Source organism: Xiphophorus maculatus, chromosome 6 (genome assembly GCF_002775205.1).
Source record: "Xiphophorus maculatus strain JP 163 A chromosome 6, X_maculatus-5.0-male, whole genome shotgun sequence".
NCBI lineage: Eukaryota > Metazoa > Chordata > Actinopteri > Cyprinodontiformes > Poeciliidae > Xiphophorus > Xiphophorus maculatus.
The window spans coordinates 17,779,410-17,806,876 of record NC_036448.1 but is presented as its reverse complement, the minus strand read 5'-3'; the positions used below and the strand labels follow the sequence as shown (position 1 = coordinate 17,806,876).

The window sequence follows — 27,467 nt, the reverse complement described above, 5'->3', positions numbered from 1 at the left end:
CTTGTGTGTTTTCCTAGAAAAGAGAAAAAAAAAAACACATGGGGAATCTGTACTACAGGCAACATCATATAAATGCTGTAGAGTTTCACTAGATTTGGATTGGAAATCCATGTGTTCTCACTGTTATGACTATCCATGACGGCCCTTTCGATCAATTCAGGCTCCAATATAGTTATTACTTTTCATCCTTCACTGACGGCGGTGGGGCCGGGGCTGTCGTGCAAATTTTCTGCAGTCAACAAACCCTGCCACAGGCGTTTCTTTTCATCATAAAATTGTGTCCTTAAATCAAAGTCTGTGCAAAATAGCTGTAGGTCATTGCTCTCATAAAAAAATATGCCTTTAGAGCCACTGCAAGTGAAAAACTAGACATCATAACAAGAAGTCTGCCAGGTTTCTTTTTTACACCTTTTCCTCAAGACGTTATCCAAGTGTTTTCAGATTTTTGTTATTTTTAGCTGGAGATACTGTAAGATGATCCAAGACATTTTTTTCTTTTTGAAACCTGCAAATAAAAGCACTTTCATATAAAACATGCTGCGCATCACTTTGTAAATCCTGACAGGTTTTGCAGTGATCAAAAAGACACATTCATATTTTTCCTCCTTGGCTAAAAATAGAGGACTCAGTCTGAGCAGCCATATATTTTTGCATGCTTTGCAGTCCTAAGTGGTTTTGGCTCCGTATTACACTCATATGCTTCCATCTAATCATTACTTGGCCCTGCTCTGTCAATAATTCTTGGCTGCTTTAATTCCCCAAGTTTCATTTAGTGAAAACCACACTAACTCCACTTTTCGCAGAGAGGGTAGATCAACGATCTGATTTTGCTCCATGCACTGTCACACAGCAATAATGGACACTAGCTGGCAAAAATTTGGGGACAAACACTCAATGAGGCAGAGCGAAAAAAAAAAAGAGGTTGGAGGCTGATCGTTAGGTACCAGTTGCTGCTGACATGACACAAAAGTTTGAAAACCAGGGGCTACACCGAATCCCAGCTGGTCAATGAAGGGTGGCTCATCCTGGCTGTGGATCTGAACCTTGATGCCTGCTTCATACGATGTCTCATCTGTGGATACAGCACGGCAAAAAATATAACATTTACGGCCATCAAAGGGAAGCTGCTCTGTGGGTGGTTTTTTTTTCCGGTTTCAGCACTCTGTGATTAACAGTTTTTGCAATATTTGTGTTTTATTGCTGGGTGAAGCAAAACCAATGAAGCTGTTGGTGTGTTAGTTAATTTTAAATAGATTTACAATCAGTAATGTCCCTGCATATTGTAATAGAGATTTATTAGAGCACACATTATTGAATCTACTCACAGTGGTGCACCTGGAGGAAAAAATGGAAACAATAAAACAGAAGAAAACAAAATAATACTACAGATGGAATTGTTTTATCTTTTCTATAGTGCGTCTAAAAATACTAATATCACTTGAGCCATTTTTAAGTAACAGACCAACCAAAAAAAAAACTGTTGTATTTTGCAGTGGGTTTGTATTTAGACCTCCTGAACTCTTTCAGTGCATGCTTCTATCAGTGTTTCACAGCTATGGATGGGGATTTTTGCCCATTCCTGTGTCATTTAATGGGCAATCTGATTATGTAAACTCAGTCAGATTAGATGAAGAGCGTCTATAAACAGCTTTTTTGAAGTCTTGCCACTTATTTTTAATTTAATTTAATTCTGAGCATTGGCAGGGCCATTCTAACACATGAATATGCTTGAATTAAACCATTCCATTGAAGCTTTTTAGGTTTGCTGTCCCACTGGAAGCTGAACTTTGACCCCAAGTCTTATGTCTTCAGCAGCTTCTTGCAGGTTTTTTTCTTAAGCATTGCTCTCTATGGGTCTGTTCTCAGTAGGTTTTGTTTAGTGATGTTTAAGTAAAGGGAGGTGATCACAAATGCAAGCCACACAGTTGTTGCTTTGTTAAAAAAATATTGAAAAATACAATTTTCCTTCTGCTTCAATTACATAAGATCCCAATTAAATACACAGAAGGTTGTGATTGTAACACGATAATATGTGAAAGAAATCAAAGGGCGGGAATATTTTTACAAGGAACAGTAGATCCTTATAAGGAGAGGTTTCCATAAATCTGTTCACCTGTTAGCATAAGTAAGAACAGTGTTTAAAGTTGCACTGACCTGTCTCTCCCCAAACAGGCAAGTATTCATCCTGCTGGATATCCAGCATGATTTCCAGGCCATTCCCTGTGCCTCCTTTCAATGTGGTCAGCAGAGGGTTGCCATCTAACCCTGAGTTGAAGGTGTAGCATTTCCCGTAGCGTGTGTAAATCTGTAAAAGGAGAACAAAAAAAAGCCCCAAAAAGAGAATGAGTATGAGTAACAACCTCCCCTCAGCACCACTGCAAGCTGTGCACCAGTACAAGATGTATTACATGTCAGTGTGTAATTGTGCAGAAGAGGTAATCATTGCAGAGGTTTTCTGATTACCAGAGAAAGAAGCATTGGCTTTGAACAGGCACTGGTTTAGGAAATTAACGAATGTACCTCGGTAGCAGCAACAGCCATCTATTTTTTACCCAATTTCACTCCAAAGAAAAGTGGTGCCCTGAGTGATTTATTGTAAATATAGTGTTTAAACATCCTTGAATTAGAAACTCAGGACAGAAAAATCTATCTGATCACAGATGAAACCTCTAACTAGGATTGAAGCAATGCTAGAATAATACAGCAGCTCTTAATATTTAATATAGTCACTGCAGGTAAATCTTCCACATTCAAATCTTCCACATTCAAATCTTCCAAAAAATCTTCCACATTCAAAGAGCTTTTTCCTCAGAGTTTGTGGTTGATTATGTTGTTTTAGAAAAACTTCAAAAACAACTTATCTTTAGAAATAATTAGCATGATACTATTGATATGCCAAAAGGTTACATAATCAAATCATTCAGAAGTAGTAGAGCTAACTTAAAGAAATGATGATTCAGTGTACAGGGAGAAGTTGCCAAATAAAAAAGCAATGATTATCAACTTCCAAAGGTCACAATATTAACATTAGCAATTGTTCAGTATAGAGAGATAACATTCTTTGGAGTATTGATCTCTGGGAACTTGAAACTGACCCAGCAGAGATTGCACTGTCCGAGCAACAAACCACACTGTTCCTATGACCATCCTCAGAGCATTCTGCACTTCAGAATGGTACTCCATCTGCAATAGGCCAACAAGAATGTCCTATCAGGACAGTGAGAGGAGATGAGAAGATCCTTGCAGCGTCCTTACCCCCTGTCTGAGGTTTGTTTCAGAGCTGCTGCAGGAACAGAGATCTCAACATTGTCACTCCATAAATCCTCTCCGGGTACATAAAACCCAAAGCTGAACATGCTGACAACAACGCCACTTTCATTGTTAAATTTAATTGTGTTAAATTGGTGCTGCTGAGATTATGCACATCACATCAATACACCTATTTTACATTCTATTTATTTTATGTCTTTATCTAATTGTGGTTTATGTGTTTATAATCTTCTAACACTAATCTGTCTATTGAGTGATGATTTGAAACAATGAAACACTGTCTCGTTTTATACACCACAACTAATTCATTTGACTGAAGCCGAGAAACTCCTCAAACTCCCACTTAGAATCAGTTTCAGACAGAATCAAAGTGCAGAACTGGCTGGCAACACATATTACAAAATAGTAAGCATTTACAGCATACCGCATTGCAACAAATAGCAATGTTTGTTGCGTTGCCGTTGTAAACTGTTGAGAGTTCACAGCAAATAAACATATTGCAACTATGGTAAAGCCGTCACTACAGTAGTCCTACACACGCAATTGAATCTCATAAGCAAAAAACAAACAAACATTGGGGCCTAAAAACAAGTGAATATGTGGTAGTTGATCTACTGAAACATTTAACACAAAATATCTTTGTAGAAATGGGTTAATTGTATCATAAATGCATACATATAATCATTATTTTATGAGGTATATATGTTCAGTAAATTAGTAACACAAAAACTGGCCAACAACATGGTAGCAACACAGTGCATTTATTCATGTGGTGAGAAAAAGTTGAGAAAGATTATTATTTGTAATAAATAAAATGAGCTGATGTTTTGTTTGTCTTACACAAAAGTTGGGAAATGAAACGATTGCTGTAGAAAGTTACAATAAAGACTCATGTTTCCAGCCTATTAAATAATTAATTCCAATGTATTGATTAGAGCCATTTAATCTCTTGTGAGTATTAGAAGTACTCACAACACCATAGAAAACTGTAGAAAGCTCAGACAGTGGCTTTCAGCCATTCATGTATCTTTAGCACTTGTCTAAACCAACCTCACATCAGAAAAGACACAAACTCCAGCGCTTGGTGACTTTTCATCAGTTATCCTCTGTAGCAAGGCTGTGTTAAAGGGTCTGCTGGCGGAAACCCAGGCAGCTGGGCAAAGTTGATCTCCAGAGATCAGAGTCAGTGTTCCTTGACCGACTCACACAGACTTTCGTGCAGCTCAGACAGATGCTGTTCGACAGAGCTCTAAGCCTTTTCCCACTGCAGGCCATATAATGAGGTCTGCTAAGTGACTCGAAACCATCTAACTGGTGAGTTTTAAAAATTTTACACAGCAATTTAAATAAAACAAGAGGGCCAGAAAGTCACACTTCAGCTACGACAAGAGATGCTTCAGACACAAGCACAGCTTAAATGCAAAATATGGCTGTCTTTGGCTATGAAGATGGATCTTTTTTTAATACAGCAGAAGTTCTGCAGTGATATTTTAAACTAACAGTGAAGCTGTTGCGGCCAAGTCAGATCATTCTGTACTTGTATTTCAGATATCCAACTGGTTAAAGCTGTCACTGTTACCTGTTTTGGTTGTTAAGACTGGAACACTGATCAAGTTTCAGTCACTAAAAACAGAGTTTGACTGTGTAGTCTACTATGACCCTACAAAAATCTGAAAATTTATGAGACCCCAAGCAGAATTTGATTTGGAGCTGAAGACAAAACTGCACTAATAATATTAAAATTCAAATAGACGGACCTTGTTTCATGGTACGTACAGCAGTACTCAACAATTTTGATGACATAAAAAGATTTTGATTTGCTCTTTCCACATTTTTCACTTCCCATTGTTTATAAAACATATGTGGAAGTAAATTTAATTCTAAGACCTGATCATCTGTTCTGGAGGGTCCTGTTTAATTGGTTGTACTCACAACAAAAGATGCTGGATTTCATTGCAGATAAAGTGTGCATTAAATGTGACTGCACTAAAGAAAAATGTTTTTCTTCTCTCTTTTTTGCACCATGATTTAAAATCACTGTCTCTTTGCAATCTGTAAAACATTATTTTACAAGTGGTATAAAAAAGAGACAATGTTGCTGGGAATATTATCAATAAATCTACTGTAAATTAGAAGTCTATGGTGAAAGATTTGAAATTTGTTCTGCTTGTTTTTATGAGGTAAAATTCCTTCCACTTGTTTTCACTTCTTAGCCGCATTTTCGAAACAACACCTGATTCATCAGATCAGTACAACTCCTTCGAACCAATCCACAGCTACATTTGGATTTTGCAGTTGACAAAAAGACAACAAAGTGTCTTTATTGGTAGTAGTTTGTAAATTATGTATGCCAAATCTATCAAGAGTAAAACTTGTTGCTGCATTTAAAACTCTCCCAAGCTTAGTACCGGGTCTGTCAAAGACTAAAGAGTGGAGAAGGAAGCAGGACTAGTTAAAGCCTGAAAAACAACATTAATATAGATAGTTGTGCTACTGCATTACCCAACTGTCTTTTAGCTTAAGGTTGCAATGGCCCAACAACATCTTTCAGGATTTTATGGTAGAGAGCTGAAGTGATGTTTCCATCAATTACAAGTCATCCAGATCATTAAGCAGCAAAGCAGATCTAGACCATCACGTTACCACTATGGTTGACTTCCTCAGGACTCAAAGTATTTTTGGTTAAATGTGAGATGGAATTTTTTCTTCAAAAGCTGGTTCTCTACCATAAATGTCATTTTTACCCAGTCACTTTCTTATTGTTGAAGCATTAATGATGGCCTAAATGGCAGAAAAAGAGGCTTGCAATTTTTAAAATAATTTATGAAGGTCTGTCTCTTCTGGGAAAGCTCCCCACTGCTCAGGGTTTTCTAGATTTGTGGAATGACTCTCACTGTGATTCTCTGGCACACCAAAGACATAGAAATAATGATGTGTTGCACTGAGAGATATTTCATCCCTATTTTCTTTGCCAGATAGGCTCTATTTAAGTGAATTTCCTGATGCTACAGGTATTGCAGTAATTGGGTCGAGCTGCTGAAATTACACTCAGTTTTCCAAAAAGGGTTGCTAATCACAGTTAATTTATTATTTAAATGGACCTTAACAAGTCTAATTTGCAAAGCTTTATGTCCCCTAATAAATGAAATTACCAGAGGAAAACTACTTTTTGTATTTATTGATGTGGTCTTTATCTGGAAATAAAATTGTTTGATGATCTGAAACAAAGCAAAATCAAAATAATTCTGAATGATTCAGATATTTTATTTACATCAATAATGTTTATTTAAGATGAAGTGTAAGTAAAAAAAAATTTGTTGAGTTTTTAGTCTAAGAAAGAAACAACTCAATTAAAAAGCCTTAAAATATTCTAAACTGCGCAGAAATAATTCAGTACCACAGGGCTGTCTCGTTTGTTAATTTTATTAAACTCTAAATGAATTCACATTTTCAAAGAATTTTAAAAGTACATTTTAAGCACTCTTGATAAAGGTAACTATAATTTTAGGTTTAAAATCTGTAGTCACAAGTCAAGCTGCTGATGAAGCCCTGGAGGAACTTATGCAGGATTTTAGTTCATTTATACCTTAGAATCCAGATCATCAAAAATTTAGGTTAGCATTAATTATATGACTCTGTGCTTTTTCCTCAAACCATATAGATATTTAATTTGTGAAACATTTTTTATTTAAATTTTGTATGATCCCTGATATATTGACATTCATATTTATCTTTAGGTTGTCTTTTAGTATTACTATCTTCACTGTACGTTCGAAATTTTCAGTGACCACGGTTACATAAAACATGTTTAAAAAATGACATCCTACTTGGAGACGATGACTGTGAGCTACTGTACTTGTTTTCTTAAGAGGCTTTTCTTTAATCAGAAACAAAAAGTTTGAGAGGAAAAACAGGACTGGCTTTTTTCACCTCCTAAACATCAACACCTCAAAACAGCCTGAGAGAAATCTTGCTCTAAAGAGGCTTTGTCAAATAAATTATTAATGCACCTTGCAAGCAACACTCATACCCACACCTGGCAAGCACCATCCTTCTCTTTCTACATACAGTGCTGAAGTTTTTGTAGGTGCAGGTCTCCCCACGAAACCTGCACACCAGCAGCATGTCCTCCAGCTGGTGGCTGAGTCGACTCATCATCTCCGTGGTGTTGACGAGATAATCAGGGGGCGGGGTGTAGTTCTGGAAGTCCAGCAGACCCAGGAGAGCTGGTTTATGGCTTTCTTTCAGAATGGACAGGCTCCTTTTTATGACAGTGTGGTTAGGATACATGAGGTCCATCCAGTAACCACTGTGATACAGGTCGTCTTTAGTCATACTAGATGCACGAAACACATTCTTGTTGCAGAAAGTGACAGCTGGGAAGGACATATTGTGAGCCCAAACCATGTAGATCTTTGTGACAGCAGGGTAGGACATCAGGTAGAGGATCCGGTTGCAGGACCAGGTGCAGAGAAGACTTATGCAAAGAAAGAAGGCCAGAGTCCAGATGAGCTGCTGTGGTTTCGACTTGTTTGGACAGAATATGAACTTCAAACCGTGGATTTTGGTCCTCCTGATGAAAGACACAGTGATCTCTTTGAGAGGCGTTTTGAGCGTGCTGGACGTTGCCTGTTGGACAGCACTCTCCTGGGCATCGTTTGGTTTGTTTGGCCCCAGGGCGATTGATTCAGATGTAGGTGCTTTGACCATAATTGCAAAGGCAAGTACTTCGTGATCAAGTGCAGTTTCTTAGCAGCCCTCAGCAGACCACAATTTACTCCCAGTGGCTTTCACAATCATGTTCCGTTTTATGTGTCAAAAATGCCAGCTAGCAGACACTGAGGTCTGAGTGCACAGCGGTCTGATAAAATCAAAAGAAGTGTGCTCCTTTTAGAAGGTAAATTTGATTTACATAATGATTCACTTATGATAAATACAGCTGAATCACTCCGGAGATAAAAAATAATCAGCATAACTATCACCAGTCCTTCATCAAGAGATAGACGGGCGTGATAATTGCAGATGTGAGCGACGACTCCACTCCCAGAGGTAATCACTTTGAGAAGCCGGAGAGACTTACCTCTCTGTGGCTCAGATCCTTCACTCCTCCATCTCCCTCTCTCCAGTGCCAGACAATACTCACAGATTTCGGTTGTCTCTGTCTCAGTGCAGCAGCTGCCCAGAACTCAACTCCTCCTTTTTTCCACACATTGAAGAGATGCTTTTTAGCCTGTTGACTTGAAGCCTGCAGAAGGGAAAATAAAGCTTGTTGCCCGCCCTTTTCCACATCCACTCTCTTCACAGTCGAATGGAGAATGAGGTGGAGCCAGTGGATGAAATTGTTTTCCTCTGGTGATGAAGTAGACCTCCAATGGTACCGAGAGGCGGAGGGTGGTGGTATTGATCAAATCAGAAACACCTAGCGTAAAGAAAATCTTCAAAAGGAAAAAAGATGAAGTCTGAACTTCAGACTTCATCTAAATTTACTGAAGTATCTGCAGCAAGTTTATGGGTCGATAAAACTGTATAATTGATAGCTGTGGTGGCTACTCGACAAAAGAACGCAGAATCCCCTTAAAAATGTGTCGAGACCATTTTATAGTAGGTTTCTCTATCTAAATAAATTATAATATATAAAACTGAAAGTAATTCGTACTCCTGGTGCCTGCAGGTGTGACTTTGGTTGAATTTCAAAGTGTTTTTCTCCATTTAGGAAAGCCTGTAAAGATTTTGTTTGTCACAAAGCTGAGATTCATACTTATTTCATCATCTTTTCATCCGCAAAACAATATTTTTTTGTTTCCAGTCTGGAAAAGAAGAATTGCAAAAATGAGCTGATATGAACTTTGTTGCTATGAAACGCAACATTTTTTATTATTATTGAAAAACTGCTGATTAATGCTTTTCCTTTAAAAACAATGTGCTATTACAATCTTTGAATTGTGAATGATGATTTTGAACTAATTAAATATGCCCCAAAAGGTGGAAATGATTTGCATTAATGTAGTGTGGACCTCTTTCATTGGAGCAATGCGACTACAAGAACTTATCTGCTGGTTCTTAATCAAATAATGCAAACTATTTTAACACAAAACAACAACAAGCTATTTATAACCTAAAATAAATTTTAAATACTGTATATATGAGAATAAGCTGTAGGAACTAAGAAATGACACAAACCCATAAAATCACAACTCTCTGTTGTCATGTTTGTTTTTGTCTTAAGTCAAAACATTAGGAATTATTTATGAGCACAGCACCTCCTTGATAACAACCTCATTACAACCCAAAATAAAGAATAAATTCAGGATAGTCTGAAAAATTTACCAAACAATCTAATTAATAAATGTCAACTGACAATGAGTAGATGATAAAATTATGATTATGAATAAACATTTTTTCAACACACACCATCTCCACTAATTTGAACTATGTTTGGCCAGCTAACTCGCACATGGGATGTGAGTAATTGTGAAGCACGGTCGATTAAATAACTTGTTTCAGCCTAATTTTGGTAGCTATTCATTATCATATGCATATAACCACAACTACAGTAAACAATGATTATATAAAATACTTTAAACCATCTGTTTTAACAGCAGGTATGAAAAATCTCGCTATTAGAAACCACCGAAAGTGCAACAACATCAAGAAAGAAAATGGTGAATTGAACAGTGTCAATGAATTTCTCTGCATTAAGGATATGATCTAAGTATGTCCTGGAGAAGATTATAACTAAATAACTAATGCAGCATTAACTTTAACTTGACTTGAAGCTGACATGTCTCCTGTGGTTCCAGGAGACTTTGGAGGAAAGAGATGCTGTATTCCTCACACATGAAGTGAATATCCAGGCTGATCAGCAACAAGTCCAAAAGTCAGGTGTAGTTGAATGTTTCCTTTTCTCTTCACATTTACACATGATAGAGCAGAGGAGTTCTCTGATTATTCTGAGCATGAAGCAAACTTCAATGGCAATATGGTGGAGGTTCATTATTGTGTCAGCAGCATATCTGTGTTCTGAGTCACCAATAGAAGAGACTGGTAGCTCATCCAGCATGTGAAGCTTTGGAGCACCTGCATAGCTTGATCATCAGAATTTGAAGAAGGAAAATGCAACTTGTGGTTAAATCACGTTTCCCTAAGGCCACCGCTTGCTCCCAGACAGCAAATTCTATTTGCAAAAACTAGTGGTCAAGACTGCTATTACTTTCGAAGATGTTTGTGGTGGTTGGAATTTTATTTTATTAGTCCTACTTTAATTGGGTCTTTTATTTGCTTATTTATCATATCCACAAGCTCCATTACAGAGAGTTATGATTAAGGCAATGCTTTCTTTGTTTCCACATCTATAAGCCAGGTCTGTGTGTGCTTGCGCATGTTTGTCTGCTGTGGGGGAGCAGGTGGTGAAGAGGGCTTTTTTGTGTTTGCTTCATTTTCTCTAACATGAACAAAAGAATGACCAATTGATTGATGCATATAGCACTTCTTCAAAAAAAAGAAAGAAAAATACAATGCACATGTTGTTCCACATATTAGCTTAAATGTTACTGCCCTACTTTTTAGTACTGTAAGAAAATAATGAATTCAAAATGAAAAAGTAGCTCTTTGTTACCCAGTTTTACTTGATCTTAAGTTGTGGTCAAAGTAGTATTTTAACCTTAGTACTATTTATTATCAGAACATGAATAACAAAAGACTAGGAGAAAAAAACCAAAACAAAACAAAACTTTGGCACTACAGAAAAAGTTGTTTATTTTCTTCTTAGCATACATTCATTGTCTTACAGCTGTTCTACATCATGTCAACCACCACTGAGGCTGACAAGAAAAAACTTGTTTTTTTAGCCTTTTGTGTCATCAAATATTTTTAAAAACTGTTGGTTAGATAAAAAAAAAAGCTATATATTTTTTGCCATAGAGAATTCCATTTATGATCAACATCTGTTTTCTCACATAAACAGTAGTACATCTCAGATATCTGACTTCTTATAATATGAGTTATAGCCTGGTTTCTTCTCCTATTGATCATATCATATGTCAATAGATACAAGGTGCATTTTATGAGGAAGTTAATTGCATGAGCTTCTTTCCTCCATCCAGGCTTAAAGAATGTGTGATGCAGGAGGCTCTTCATGCTCACAGAATCATCCCTTGTCAGCAGTTCAAACCAAAGTACTGTTTCATTACGTTGAGCTCCAGAGGTTACACACAGCCAATAAAGTTCAATCATCACCCCTCTTTCAAACACATGGTCTCTCAGCACTTCACAACAGTTATCCAATTCTATACAGATGCCAGTTTAAATGGTCAGATATCATATTTTAGAGCCAGAAAACCTAAATTTAACCTAAATGTCAATGCAGGTATGAAACATAAATATGTTAAAATTGGCCTTTTCATTATTTGCCAATAAGTAATTTTAAAACACTTTTTTAATGAATGTCAGACTTTGTAGCAGCATCACTGTTTATTGTGCTGAATTTGTTTTCTTCACAAATGAAGTTACAGTAGTTCTAATATAATATGGTCAAAGGTTATGGGCAAGAGGTCCTGTGCAGAAAATGTGGGAGAGCTTCCTGAAAATAAAGTCACCAAAAACATTCTCTGTTGTAAACACGTTGTTGTCTCCTCAGGGGAATGAATAACCCAGACTGACATGACACAGTTGATGCTACAGCAACCACAGATAGCTCTAGCAGGGAATAACAATACAGAACCCTGGGTGCTGTTCATGAGTAAAGTTTTTTCAGGTAGGAAACTTTCCTTTTATATGGGCCTTCTGTTGGTAAAAAAAAATCCTGCTGATGTCTGCAGAACTTTTTATGAATTAAAACATTAACCTAGAACGAGAATCAGCTTTGCTGGCCAAGTTGATGAACACAGGCAAATCTTTTTACTTCAGTTTTATACACACTCAGCAAACAGCGTGTATATAAATAGACACAATTTAACAATATATATTCATGCAAATATATCAAAATGTTTCTTCTGCATGTGTTTCCTCAATTACCTAGTATTCATTTGTTTTCTCAGTGTCCAAGCCAAATGAATGAGAAAATGTTTTATTGTGGACGCTGCATCATTTTATCATCCTTTTCTTCCTCTACCCATCAATATATACAGTATGTAACATTAACCTGAAGTGACTGTTTGGAGCAAACCAACATCTAGCTGAGAGAAAACTGGAGAGAATGGATGAAATGACTGGTGGTGACCTTTGAAAAACATTTAGACAGCTACATTATGGTAGTGAATTAAATCCTAATTAGTAAAACTGACTGTGTAGAAAAAACATCATTGTCGCAATCACTTCATAACATAATCACTACAAAGCAAAGTTGCTAAGAACTGATGCTTTGTAGTGAATCAGAAGCACCTCCCATTAAGTGAGTGTCAGCTCCAAACTTTTATTTTCTTTCAGTGCTCAGCTCTCTCTCTCTCTCAGTGGCTCTGCCCTGCTCACAGCAGAACTTTGTTTTTGATTGGCAGCATAGCGCCAGCAGATCATGGTGTGAATGCTTGGCTAGTTAGCATGGCCACCGATGACGGCTGTTAAACAGTAAGTTATTTCTCCGCCATTAGGGCATTTAACAATAAGTACGTGGCATTGAGTGACAGTGTTAAGACCCTCCTCCTGGCTCTGATTGATTGTTTTTGGTAATTTCTTCTGAAGACACGAATAGCTAAAGGAGGTGAAGGAGATCAATCTTTTCACAGATTTTCTGTCTCATTATATACTGTCATGATGTGGTGACAGTTTTAGGAAATGTGTAAAAAACATATTTTTTTATAAAAGTTACATACTGCACCTTTAATGTAAGGTACATACAACATTCTCTCTTGTCCTGGTTTCTTTGCTAAATCCATTAAATCCACCAGCTTGTTGGTTACTAAACTCGCCCATCTAGTGTTTATTGCACTGAATGTAATACACTTACAAACGTCTCTGGTATTGCAGCACCATCAAGTATAAGTACCAGTAAGCTTGAATGAATATTTTCTGTGTGTATATTAAACATAGGAATGTTTCATTTAGACTGTGTGTGTAAGCTGAAGCACAAGCTGATCATCCCAATGTAATTAGTAAGCCTTGACGCAGTGCAATTTTCAAAGTCCAAAACAGATACCATTTTGTTTTATGTGAAACGAAATGAGAGAAATTCAATAGGGTTTAATTCTCAGATTTTTACATGCACAGCTTCATTTAAGACCTAACTCACTCCTGCAGGGCTGTCCGCAAATGACACAAACCATCCTCTTTCATGTCAAAGCCAAACTGAGCCCCAGAGGTCTCATTAGAGGAGGAGCAGAGATTCAGCTGAGTAAAGAGATGAACTCCTTTAAGGGCCAGTGCAAATGTTCAAAGCCTGGAGAGGCACCGGCAGCAATTACATGTTGTGCACCAAAAGCACATCAAGCACAGTGCAAAGATAAAGGAGGTAAAATATGAGTGATACCTTTGATGAATGTCCAGTAACTGTGAAACTGAACTCAAGAATTGATTCATCATTATCAGCCCTGATGACCTCACTGATCATTTGACTGTTAAAAAGGCAAGGGAAGATTATATGATACAATAGATAGACTCTTGAGTGGCAGTTTGGGTTCTTGCTAAGGCTTTGATCTGTCGACAATAAGTGTATCACAGCTATGAAGTTACAGAAAGCTTACAAAAAGTTTTCACTTCATACTATTATAATTTACAATTTTTTTATTTAATCTATTTTATAATCTTGATTCATTTCTCTTCCTTTAAAGTCTGAGCATTAACACAATGAAAAAAGAGGCTTTAGAATGACCTAGTCAAAGCCTCCAACTGCAGCATAACCTTAAACCAGATGTTCATGCTTAAAAAGCACCCAGTGTGGCTGAAAAACAAAGGTTTAGCAAACAAGAGTGGGTTAAAATTCCTCTTTGCTGATGTAAAATGCTCATGACCTTTTACAATGTTTGATGGCAGTTGTTGCATCATAGAGTAACATACACAGTGGTTCAGGGTCTAATTATTATTTTTTTTTACCTAAGGTCAGGTTGGTTTGCATATATATTTTTTCCTTTATATATGACCTCACTAATGAAAAACACATTTGTTTGTAGTCAGAGATACAAATACACAAATGACACTGTGCACATTTTTGAACTTTATTAAACACAGTAGTCAAATAAAAAAAAACAATTTAATTTAGCATGAATGTTTAATACCTTCTCTACATGATTGCAGAAATGTTTATTATTTATTAGCAAAAAGAACTGACCTTTCATAAGTTGCAATAATTGTTGCAACTGTTGCACAATCATATATCAACGCACATAAACAGTTGGTTTCTTCACATATGTACGTAAAGAAGTATGAGGTTTGACCATTTAGGTTAGATCAAAAGTAAGAAAATAATAAATAAATAAATTTAACTACTTAAATCAACTCCTTGGCTACCTTACAGACAAAAAAAATCAAATAAATGTAGCAGCTCTCCTGATACTGTTTATCACTTCCAGCAGTCAATCAATAGTGTGTTTTACTGATAATGACTCTTCTTCATGTAACTTTACAAGCAACACAGTCACCATTATAGTCACATGAAAATGTAATAAAGCATGTAAACCACAGAGAAATAAGAGCTGGTAAAAGAGTTTAAAAATCTGGGTTACAATGTGACTCAAGTTAATTTGGATACATAGAATTGTATAAGAAACACAAAGGGGGAAAAAACGCTTGCAATCAGAATGTCACTCCAGTGGATAGGCAGCTTTTTTAGCAGAGGGAGACATCTTGTGGCCTGCATCTAAATGAAACTAACCTCACAGGGCCTTATAAAGAAATGCTCCCATTCTGTATGCAGCACATGTAGTGCAAGGGAGGCCAGAATGAATTTTTAGCTAAGAAAAGCTTATACTCTGAAAGAACTCATATATTATTAATCAAAGGGAGGAATATTGACATGCACGTTGTCAGGAAATTATTTAAAAAATAACACCAACGTGAAAAGTGAAAAGTTTCAAAGAATCATAGATTTTGTGTGAATTTTAATGTGCATATCATTACTTCAATGCATAACCCACTTCAGCTGCATTTTTAAGCTGCTGCAGCATCTTTTTGGTTTCACTAAAGAAAAGACTTCCTATTGCTCATTGAAAGTCTACAGTATTTATAAGCATCTCTGACATGGCTGGAGCAAATTACATCTTGGCAGACCAGGTGGAAGGCAGGTGCAGTCTGTATCAATAAAAAACAGATGTACCTTGCTTTACCTGCTGTCTTTCTCCCTTGTTCCATTCTAGGCAGGAGGATAAAAAAAACAACTTCTGCTGTCACTCAAGCTTTCGGTCCGCAGTCTGCAGTCACACGCTGATAAACTCACTTCTCAAATTTCCTCACGGGGAATTTTCATTTGCTGCAGGCATTTTTCTCCAGCATGTTCCCATCTTATATGCTTAGCTGGATGATTTTGATATCTTTTCCTAAATCCCTTTCGCTCACATAGGCAGAAATTAGGCAAAGGAAAATGTGGACTTAAAGGGCACTTCACCATGTACAATGAATTCAAAGTCCAAGTTTAAATATTGATTAGGTTAAATAACATCTACCTTTAATCCTAGCTCATAATACAAATTTATTTAAAATTTTAACATGCAAATTATGGTACATAGACTTAGAAATACTTAGACATCTAATGGCATTTTGTTAGATTAAAACAAACTTTGGTGGAATTGAAGTCACATGTGACATACTAAAACCATATGTTGCATAAATGTAAAACAAAATAATGCAATTGAAAATGGTTTTCAACATTTTTTATGAATAAAAACCTGAGGGAAATATGTGGCATATATTCAGTTTAACTCATTTACTCTGATAACCCTAGATAAAATACAAAATAACCAACTGCCTTCAGATGTTACCTTATTAGTCCTTATGTAATCTAAAGTTGGGGAAAAGGGTGAAAGCAGAGCAAGGTTATGAAACAACATCTCAACGCTTTGAAGAGGAGTGGCGGATTATGGGGGTGTTATTTTGAGCACAGACAGTTCGTGAAAACGTAGTTATAGCTAAAGTAAGGAAAAGGACTAGTTTGGTGATAACAAAACGACAAATGTTTCCAGGGGTAAATGAACTATTTGGACCACTGCGTGCAGAGATGAGGTACCAGCTTTTTTTTTTTGAAAGAAGCAGATAGCAAAAAAGAAACTACATATAATCACTGACATATTTTGTAAATGTGACTGTGTGGTTTACCCTCATAATTTTCCCCTAAATTCTGATTATGATCAATGATCTTCTTCAAACTTTCTATCAGAAAGAGACAGGCAATCTATAACATCACATAATAGCTCTATTGGTTTTGGACAGAGCAGTACTTGTGTCCAGTGTCTCCACCTAACAAGCTAATTAACTTAAAAGGTTCTGTCAACTGGCACCTTTAATGTCTGCCTCTGGTAGTATCTGCTGCCTGATGTGCAAGTCAGCAAAAAGCATTCTCACACTGCGAACCTGCAATGAATTCCTTCAGTATTCCTCTTCAGCATCATTGATCACACTGCCAATGCTGCACTTACTGTAACTGCGACTCCCACACTGGGCTTTACTGACACTGAGTAATGGTAGAAACACATTAGATATTTGTTATCTGGTCTGTCATCCAGGCTTACTGCCTTGGATTTGTTTATTTCATCATTTGCACTGTGGACATTCACTTTATCCACACTCTCTCTCTCTACGTGCTCCAGGCAGCTCTGTAATTTCGTGCTACTTCACACAGCACTCCCCTTCATCTCCTCTAATACTTCCAGTTGTGCATCACGGTGCTGGCTTGACTCCAGAGCAAGTCTGAATCACAATGATGCTTCTGCACTCAGTCCCAGTCCCACCTCAATCTAAGCACAGCGCAGCCTCCATTTCTGTTTACTCCCCTCCTTGCTCCGTTTCCATTTTGTTTTAGCGCTCTCCTTTTTTAACCTTCTTCCACCCTGTATCTCCCACACTGCGTATTTTCTGTCTTTCTCTGCAGCTGAACTGATTGGGTCTGACACTCAAACTTCACTTCCGCTATTTTTTTTCCCTACCTTTCTCTTTGTTTGACCTCCAAGCTAACTTCCTCATCCAAAATATACTGCAGTGCATTAAATAAACCACCACATGCTTTTTGAGACTAGAAACAAGCCCTAAAGTGTTATTAAAAGCGTACTTAAGCCAAAGGTCTTTAGTTTCCACTGGATCTAATGCATTGACAGGAAGTCTAGTCACAACATACAAGATGAATAGTAATAGGATAAATGTTCAAGAATGTCTCTGCAGTGGCGTAAGCCTGCTAAAGTGCTGAGCTGCTGATCGATTTAAATGATATTACAGTGACTTCAGTATGCTTCCCGCATACACATGCAGGAGATTATTTGTTTAGTCAGAGTTGGTCTTGCAGGTTTAATCCGCAGCATCAGTTTAGGGCGTTTTTACAGATCTCAGAGTCTTCAGTGCTAATGAGGTCATCAATCAGACATCAAAGCACCAAGTATTTAAAGCACCAAGATGAATGCATGAAAGTTATTTAACAGAGAAACAATCTCTCCTCTAAGAAAGGCATTTAGCTGTACAAGCATTTAGAAATGTGTTTCACTTTGTTAGGTTGTATGCAAGAAAACATCCACACAGCTTCTCGGAAAAGCACAAACAAATACTTGAAGAAGTTTGCAATAAATAAGTAGCTTGGTTTGAAATATGATGAAAGTGATCTATCAGCGCCACGATTCATGGGGCTCTAACTTCACTGTAAATCCTCCCTTCCCACGCTGACATCAGTTTCTTCACAAATAAATTCTATACGAATGCACCAAAACTGAGCTCACTTGTTCAAACTTTTGATCTTTAACAGCGTAAGCAGGACTGGTATACTGTTGCCTTGTAAAAGTATTCAATACACTTCAAATTTTCCACAATTTGTGACGCAACATTTACAAACGTCAATGTATTTTATAAAGATTTTATGTGATTCACCAACACAAGATTGCGCATAACTGAATCTAAAAGAAAAGCTGTCAAGGTTGTCAAAACGTGTCACTTATTTTAATCTGAAAGCTGTGCATTCCTATCCAGCCAGCCTGAGTCAATACATTTTCTTTCCAACCTTTGCTGCAGCTGCAGCTTAAGATCTAACATGTACAGTATGTCTCTACCAGTTTTGCACATTCCTTTTCCAAAAATTGCTAAAGGTTGGTCAGATTTGATGGAGAGGATCCATGAACACCAGTCTTGAAGGTCTTGAACACAAGACCTTGTCATACTTTCTCTGTTGAACATAAGTATGGGTTAACAGGGCAATTCTAATCCTTCATATGCTTTGATCTAAACCATTCTGACCAGAGGTTTAGGATCACTCTCTTGTTAGAAGGTGAACCTCTGCCTTGGTCTCAAGTCTTGACCAAATATGGAAAAAATTCAAGGGGTGTAAATACTTTTGCAAGCACTGTATTCTCATGGAAACAGTGAAGTTTGTCTGAAATCTATTGAAGACTGACTCGGCAGCATTTTTGCGAGGAACTCTTCTTTGAGATACAGTGAACTGACAAATACCATATAAAAGAACCCCAGGCCAGGATTTGAACCCAGGACCTTCATGCAACACGGCAAAAGTACTGCCAGATGTACAGCTGTGTTATCCTTACCCACACTGTCAGTTTCATATTCTGAAGCTATTAAAACAAAAATAATCCATGATAATCTGTTAAAGTAGTTTGTGTTTTGATTTCTATTAGCTAGTTTAGTAAAAAAAAAAAAAAGTGATTTAAAGAGGGAAAGGATAACAGCGTATCACTGCAGATAAATCCACAGGAGAAGTGATTTGATGAATACATTTCAGTGAACTAATTTAGATATTTTCCAGACCTTGTGAAAGTCATGGTGCAGTGATAATGCTGAAGTCTATGATGGCTATAATTTCTGTTCAGTACCATCTCTGAGCCTCCCACATTAAAATCAGCAGACTGAGGAAGTCGAGGAGGGGGAATTCAGGCAGCTACATGAATCTTTAATTAGGCCCCTCTATACTTAGGCCCCCAGTGCATCTCGAATTTCCGACATTTATCTGAAAATTGCCCTTTAAATGTGAGGATGTGAAAAAAGCCAAGGTCACAGTACTGACCACAGCCATATCAAAATCTGCTGTTTTGTTTTTAGGGTGATGACTCAGATCTGTGCACTCATTACTAGAGTGAAGTTCTTCTAAACACCTCAGGTTGGCTGCAAGCTCACAAGCCAAATCTCAGATTTCGATATTAACCATTGTCTCCACAAATACCATTACTGTCACTTTTCCGTGTATAAGTAATTAGTACATATCATACACCTCTGAAATGGTTCAAATTTAATCACTTAAATGTGTTGGAATACAATCCTCTACATGTTCCTTTGTAGCAGAAGGATTAAATTCCATCTACTTTTTTCTTGTATGATTTTATCTCCTCACTAAATGGTTTAAAAAGTGACTTGTATTCAAAAATAGCACCTTTCACAATGCCAGCAATATTTCTTGGATTTGCATGCTTTTCTCTTTGTCTAATAACACATTTGCATATTTACTGCCGTTACTGTGGCAAAGTAAGTTTTTCTTTTTTGTATTAAAGGAAAACAATAATGTGCTGAAAACACTGCTGGGCTTGAAAACAGCATATGTTTGCTTCATAATGCATGATGTCAACAGAGAATTGCAGCACCATATGGCACTCAGCAGCTCACATAGTTCTAAGGATACTTTTAAGAAAGCTAACTAAAGTTTTATGGTTCAAGAAAAGAAAGATATTGCCAGAATTCACACAATGAAGAACTGGGCAAAATGTGAAGCTTTGTATCAGATTTAGGAAGCATTTTCCTGCTTTCATCATAACAAGGAACTAAATATTTAGTACTCTTTAGAATCTTTACTGGTCTAAAATCTCTGAGCTTAATGCTCCCCCTAAATTCAAACTCTCGTTCCAAAAACACACCACTAGACACTTTAAAAGTGGTGCTTATAGATAAAAGAGCACTAAAGAAGGATCAGGTAGATTTTGTCAAATATTGCTTTTAGGCTTTTAATTTAATATTAGTTTATCTTTAAAAGCAAAATTTGAAACCAATTACCTTTTTCTAAATGTCTTTAATAAATATTTATGTGAATAATCTGCTCACAGCATATTTCAGAATATTTTTTCAAAGCTTTTTCAGACTTTAGCAGCATACTAATCCGGAAATCCATGCTCTTTGGGGCTCTTTATGATGATTAATTTTAGGGCGATTCCACAAAGGGATCCGTACATACCGTTGTGAAGTTCTCCGGACCACAATCCTTGCCTCTATATTTGCAGTCAAGCAACATTTCTTCTATGTCGTGGCTTGTCCTTTTCACAAAATCCAACATGTCAAAGCTTTTGGTGGGGAAAAATTGGCTGTTGTCTGTTGGTTGTCCCAAAACAGCCATGAAATCATCAAAGTCCCCCTGTTCTACACCAAGCATCCCGGCCATCCAGAATACATCATTTCTTGAAATCTTGGACTTACGAAAGCTGTTGTAGTTGCACATGGTGATGGCTGGGAAATACATGACAGGACTGTCCATTTCATCCAGAATGGTGACATAGGGATACTGATAATACTCAATCACACGGTCCACTACTTGGAGGAGGAAGATGGAAAGAGAGGAACAAAATGCAGCAGCCCACAACAATCGCCGAAAAGTCACTCCACCGGGTAAGAAGATGTGGCTCAGGCCATGGAGGGTACAGTTGGCCCCAAACACGGTGATATCCGACGGAGGACGTGGTGCTTCTTCCTCTGGTGCCCCCATTTTCTGCAAGTTTCAAATATAGGCTAAATGTTTACTGTATGTGACACCTGAATTTTGTTTTTGCGGGACAATAAAGGTTGTTTTTTTCTATTCTATTCTATTTTGTTTTGGCTGATGTACAGCTGTACTGAAGAGTAAGGTTAGCAGTGCGGTTCACTTAAACTGAATGCTCAAGTGAGGTTGCGCAGGGTAGGGTCTGATTTCCAGCTTTGCGCTCAAGGGAGGGGAATGGGTTGGATTTCTGGAGCAGGGAGGCAGTGACATAAAGACAATCCTAGCTGAGAGGTTGGAGGGCACTCTAATTTCAAGAGATTTGGTTTCATCTGAGAAGTAAGACCTCATCCAACAGCAGGAAGTGGTGAATGAATCCCGGGGTGATACAGCAAAAAGCAAAGGGGGAAAGTGAAGCATTTTCAGTCTTCGGCTCACTTGTGGGAATAATCCTCTGGCATTCAGACAATCTTTTTTTTATGAAATATAGTGTCTATCAAAAGTATTCACACTACTTGAACAATTTTACATTTTGTCATGTTACAATCACAAGCGTCTAAACTTTTGAGGTATTTTTTAAAATAGATCAACATAAAGCAGTTGCATGACTGTGAAGTGGAAGAGAAATTATATGTGGTTTTCAAAATTCTGTCTGAATAAAAGTCTGTGTGGCAAGCATGAGCACAAAGCCTTTCTCCTCCATCTCCACAAAACACTTGGATTCAGAAGTCACCTAATTAGTGCACAGACTCAACCTGTGTGTATTTTAATGTCAGTATAAATCCAGCTGCTCTGTTAAGGCTTCAGAGGTTTGCTTGACAACAAATAGCATCATGAAAACCAAGGAACACAGCACACAGTTTAGGCACAAAGTGAAAATCCTTGCTTTATATGAGGTTAAAATGTTACTTTTTTTGCCATTACACAAAACACTATCTGCTGAAAACTAATAGCCTTAAGCCGTGTCATTGTTTGAAATAATGCTTGGCTGAGTGGTGCTGTGCCAAAGCTTTTCTTCTACAGTACAGAGAAGCTGGTCAAGGACAATGGAAAGATGAATGGAGATAAATGCAAGACGGGCCAAGAAGAACATTTGTAAGAGGATACAAAAGACTGGGGCAGATTTTCACTTTCTAGCAAAAAGACAACCATAAATAAACAGCTGTAATGAAATTAACTTTTGGCAAGACTTCAAAATGTATGTTCATATGCCACACACTGTACATAATCTTAGCGAACTTCATTTTGCAGAGAAAATGGACAAGAAATATTTGTTTCTAAATGTACAAAGCTGTTTGGAAGTAGCCCCCAAAAAAACCTTACAGTTGAAACTGTAATGAAAGACTGTATGATTAAATCAGCTAGCCTAAAAAAATGGTACAATAGACTTATTAAATGATCATTTGCAGAAAAAGTTTTAAACTATATGTAACTTTTCTTCTGCTTTACAGCTATGCAGTACTCTCTGTTGGTCTATGACAAAAAAATCCCAATAAAGCATTTGTGATTGACTACAACAATATGCCGAAAGTTCAAGGGGCATAAGTACTTCTGGAAGGTCCTGTGCATTACTGAACTACCAAGTCAGGGATTCATAAGCAAGAAGATCTCATGTTTACTAATGAACTAACGAACATGAGACAGCGCACATGTGTGATCAGGAAACAAAGGAAATGATCTACTTTCACAGCAAGAGAAATGGGAGAATTTTATAGATGTAAAACTTCAGGAATTATTGATTATTACATTTAGTTGGAACAAATGACCCAGAGCTCCACACTGATCTGCTGTTAGTCAATGAGAAACTAACAAGCCAAAACTTGTTGGAGTTTTCCAAAAAACTCTAACTCATGTTGTAGTGAAACGCCAGAAATGCCACTGAGGCTTTGTCCTGAAACAGCTGGCGATAGGACACAAACCTGGCAGCATTTGGAGTTACAGACTGACAGCGTAACTCATTAGTTGGACCATTGTCCCAATTTGTGGATTTTTTTATGTGAGTCAAGAAGCTCACAATTTGACTGGCTGTGGTATAAAAAAGAAGAGCATATTAAACTCCAGCCGACACTGATCCCTAAAGTTTGCAGCACATCAGTTTTCCATCTTGCTGCAGCAGTCTCCTTATCATGTGTTTTGTAGTAGCATCAATTATTAATATCTTCTACCAGCATCAATTAATAATATATGCAACTGTCCATGAGTTGCATATATTTCAACTCATGGACAGAGGTGTATATTGGCAGAGTGTAGGCCTTAGGCAATTGCATATCAGCTTACTAAAATGTCTCAACTGACATTGATTTGCTTCTGGAGTATCCACTTAAAATAGTTAACTGATGATAAGAACTCAGCCTTTAATGGCCTGTTAGGGACTATTAAAATATATATCTTGTTAATCTGTTCTGAGCTCTTCATTTTCTAATCTCCCTTCATAATTTGTCACCTGTCGTTCATCATTCTTCTACCTTTTTTACTTTTTTATAACAGTTAACGCTTTTAATTATTTGATATCTGTGCATTTTATGTCTTCTTATATTCCTATATGTCTTTTTTTAGTTCATTGTTGTATTTTCATTGATTGATTGATTGATTGATTCATTTATTTATACAGCACGTAGGAACACCCAACCAGGAAGACCAAAGCACTTTACATTAAACGATTCTAACAAAAGACAATACAATAACTCCACACAATGATACATATTATTAAACGCCTGTTTTTAAAAGACATGTCTTAATTTAGTCTTGAAATGCACATATCAGTAATAGAACAAAGAAACAGGGGAAGGCTATTCCAAATCCGGGGTACTGCCACAGAAAAGGTATGATGTATACAATGTATATGTGTGGAATATACATTGTGTATGCCACACTATGACACATAACATGTATATGTCATATTATGGCACCTTTCCTCTGGGATCAACTTGGAAATCCAGACTTTTCATAAATTTACTTTGCGTCTCTTTCAGCCAAATAAAAATTCATTGCACGTAAAGAATCAGTCTTAAGCATACTTATTAAGGAGAGGTGAAACGGTGGAGACCTTTCAATCCACAAATGTGTCAAATTCAGTTTTATGCACCTAAACAAAGATGACTTTTAACTCTTGCTTCATCTTGTTGCAGATATGAAACATGAAATATGAAAACATGAAACTTGCTTTATTTTCGAAGATATGAAACATTTCAAACATTTCTACAAATTCCCCTATTCTTTATTCTGTCTGCTGCCTACAGCAATGGTGATGTAGTTTTTTCTATTTTTTTTTTCTCAAATGTAGAAGGGTCGTGCCACTTAAAAGTAACAATTTAATCAATACACTGCCGTTTCTTTCCAGATAGCGTAAATTAGATGTTCTGAGTAATGTGCTAGTGAAAGGAATTAGTACTTCTCTGTGAACTAAAACAAATGACAAAGACAAAGAGCATAGACTGTATTTAAATATGTCAATATTACTGATACAGAGAGAAAAGAAGATGGAAGCATAATTTGGTGTTAGAGCCAGGATTTTAAATACATAAATATAAGATCTCTAAAATTGAAGCTGAAAACAATGCAAACCCTTTTTGGTCCAAGTTAATTTCCAGTAGTTTGTGCTACAAAGTTATCTTGGCAATCTCCATCAGAAGGTCAAAGAGAAACAAAAACAAAAAACACACTGGCCCAGCTGGAAAAAACACAGCATCCTGTTCAAGGACACAGCATTTATCTTAGCTGTTCTTCCACATGTAGAGAAGTCCTCCCAAGTGGTTCCAAAATCAAATGCTAAAAGGTTCCAAGTTTAAAAATGCTGAGACGATGTATTTTTGTAGCAGAACTTTACACATGAATAAGCTTTAATGTGATAACGATGAACACATATGTAAATAGGCTCATTAAAATGCAAGGTCAGAACAGAGCATTGGCAATAATTTTAAGATGTTTTAAATCTCATACCCCAGAACTCCATAGTTGAGTTCCTGAAGTTTATGTAGATTTTTTTAACCAAAGTAGAGCTTTAAATAAACATGTGGGGGTAAATTGTTGTGCAAAAACTAATTTGGCTGAGCTGCTGTCATAACGTTTCCTATGTTGTTGTGGAGACTTGGGCTCGAAATTATTCATGCACCTGGCAGATTAAGTTTCAACGTTATATCATTTCAATAAAAATATTAAACTAAAATGAAAAATACTAATAAAACTACTGTCACAAGATTTTATTTAAAACAAGAAAGTGATTTCAAAAATGCATTCATCCCACATGCTTAAAAATTGTGTGAATGTGCACATCTCCATTATTTCTTCTAGAACTGCTAAAAACACTTGCAAATAAATCTTTCTGCTTACCATCAGTCTCCCCCATTAAACTTCAAATTGGTGTTAAAAACATAAACTGTGGAATATAAGTTAAATCATTTTGTGGCTGGGCAACATTAAAAACACCAATAAGAATTTTAACTGCTGCCATCCATCTACAGCTGTATTTTCACTTCATGAAACAGGATTTTTTTTTTGAAATGATGCTAATCAGATTCTGGAGTCTTAGTGAATGTTGACTGCAGCTGCTTTCTCTTATAGCATGCAGGAAATGGGCAACAGCGAATGAGGAAATTCAATATCCTCATCCAGTATTGACCCTAACACGTGAGAATCCTCAATAAAATTATACGGGAAAAACGGAAAATGAAATAGCTGGTGTTTGCACAACAGTGATGTTAACTCTAGATTTGCTTCAGCATCAGAATAGTTTTATAGGACCCAACTATCTTTGGGCTTCATGGTAACGGCAACACCATTTGCCATTACCATTTCAGTTTGACTTAATGTTAAAGTCCAGGTTGACGATTATTCATCTGGCTCAAGAAAAGAACGTCATCCAGCTGCCAAAGTAATTGCACTGAGCACAAAAGGCAGTAAAGCTTCACTGTCGGCACTTCAAAGACCTTTCAAAAATTAATTTCTGTCCCTCTAAGACAGCAATTAGCTCTAAGTACAGTCACATGGAATGAAAGGTGACTTTTCTTCCACCCATTTAAGAGAGCCGTTTGCAATCAACACTTTGGAGAAGAAAGTCTGAAATCGCAATCACATTTTGTCTTTCATCAATCTAGTCTAATTGTTTTAAAATTTCTTGTCAAACCTTTCCACAGATATCGTGGTTTTACCACTAGAGATTTGGGTTTTTCAATAATCGCTTTTGTTGATCAATGCAGAGAAACATTTCCCTTGGTTGTTAATTATGCGAATATCGTCTGGCAAATTATTGAACGAGTGACAATCTACTGTTTCTTTAAAAGAATAGGAGTTAAAAAGGTTTTTTTTTTCTTCAGAAAATCCCTTCACTACTAAGAGTTGTCTCAACATAAAATGTCCACCTTAGAAGTGAGTCAATAATTATTTAATTAACAATGGATGATTGTACACAAATAAAATGTATTCCATGAAAGGGTGAGTTTTAATGGGTCAAATTTCCTTCTAGCCATTTGGTTGAATGTTTTTCTTCAATTTCCATCCTTCTTTCACATTCTGCAGTTCTGTGATCCCAAGCTCATATCCCCAGTGTCACTGACCAGTGTCACTGACCAGCGAGGTTCCTGAATCACTCAACATAGAAGGGATTTTTAAGAAGCTTCACTTGATCAAATCCTGCAAAAGGAGTTCTGCTATACAAGAGATCCTCCCTGCTTACGGCCATCAACATCTACAGCAACTCTTTTTAAAACCTTTAACAATAAGAGTTACAACATTTCATTTTCCTTTTGGATCAATAAAGTATTTTTGAAGTTGAATTGAATTTGCTCTCCAGAATAAAATTACTGACTGTAACATTAATGACAGTAAAAATAGAAATAAAAAAAAATAAGCTGGAGCTATGTGTCAGGAAAGAATTACTCCCTTGTCATATTTTTCCATGTGTGTAAAGTCTGTATGAAGAATGTACACTTCCTTATACGAATCTCTTCTGTAGCTTTTAATTATAGTGGTTCTAAATTGCTTCAGACTAATTAATATCGTACTGCAGGGAGCATGATCATTTTGATTCCTGTCGAAGGGATGGATGGAAAATGAAAGTCAGGAGGAAGACAGAATTATAGTGAAGGGTGTGCAAGTTAATGCACTGCTGCCTGATGATGTCTGTGTCTGTGCTTTCCCTCAGGGAGACTGGCAGGATGTCCATCAGTGAGACAGTGGACACCTGTGCTGGCTGGACTCACAGCTTTATAAGCTGATGGAGGCATTCAATCACTCTTCCCATCCCTTGGTATTTAGCTTCCAGCTCTGGGTAGATTTAGACTTTTCTTTGTTTGTCATGTGGCTTAAAAAGCAGTTCCTACTTTTTCTTGTCAAATGTAAGCACCCCGGCAACAAGCCTCCATATAAAACAGTTGAATAAGAAAAGAATAATAACTAT

The 27,467-nt window shown here is 36.9% G+C and overlaps 1 protein-coding gene across 6 annotated transcripts in view; it reads right to left on the bottom strand.

The window, feature by feature from the left end:
• LOC102234798 (acid-sensing ion channel 1C-like) overlaps positions 1-27,467 on the bottom strand; it is a 107,352-nt gene that overhangs the window by 19,980 nt on the left and 59,905 nt on the right. For 2 of the 6 annotated variants that reach the window (XM_014471931.2, XM_023334834.1), the window contains exons 1-3: positions 7,339-8,555; positions 2,155-2,305; positions 945-1,072 (exon numbers count right to left, since the gene is read on the bottom strand). In XM_014471931.2, the coding sequence (XP_014327417.1) occupies positions 945-1,072; positions 2,155-2,305; positions 7,339-7,980 (921 nt within the window). In that variant the 5' untranslated portion in view covers positions 7,981-8,555. Of the gene's footprint in view, positions 1-944; positions 1,073-2,154; positions 2,306-7,338; positions 8,556-20,557; positions 21,206-27,467 lie in introns of those variants that run through there. The other 4 variants (XM_023334837.1, XM_023334835.1, XM_023334833.1 and 1 more) reach the window with 4 other exon arrangements.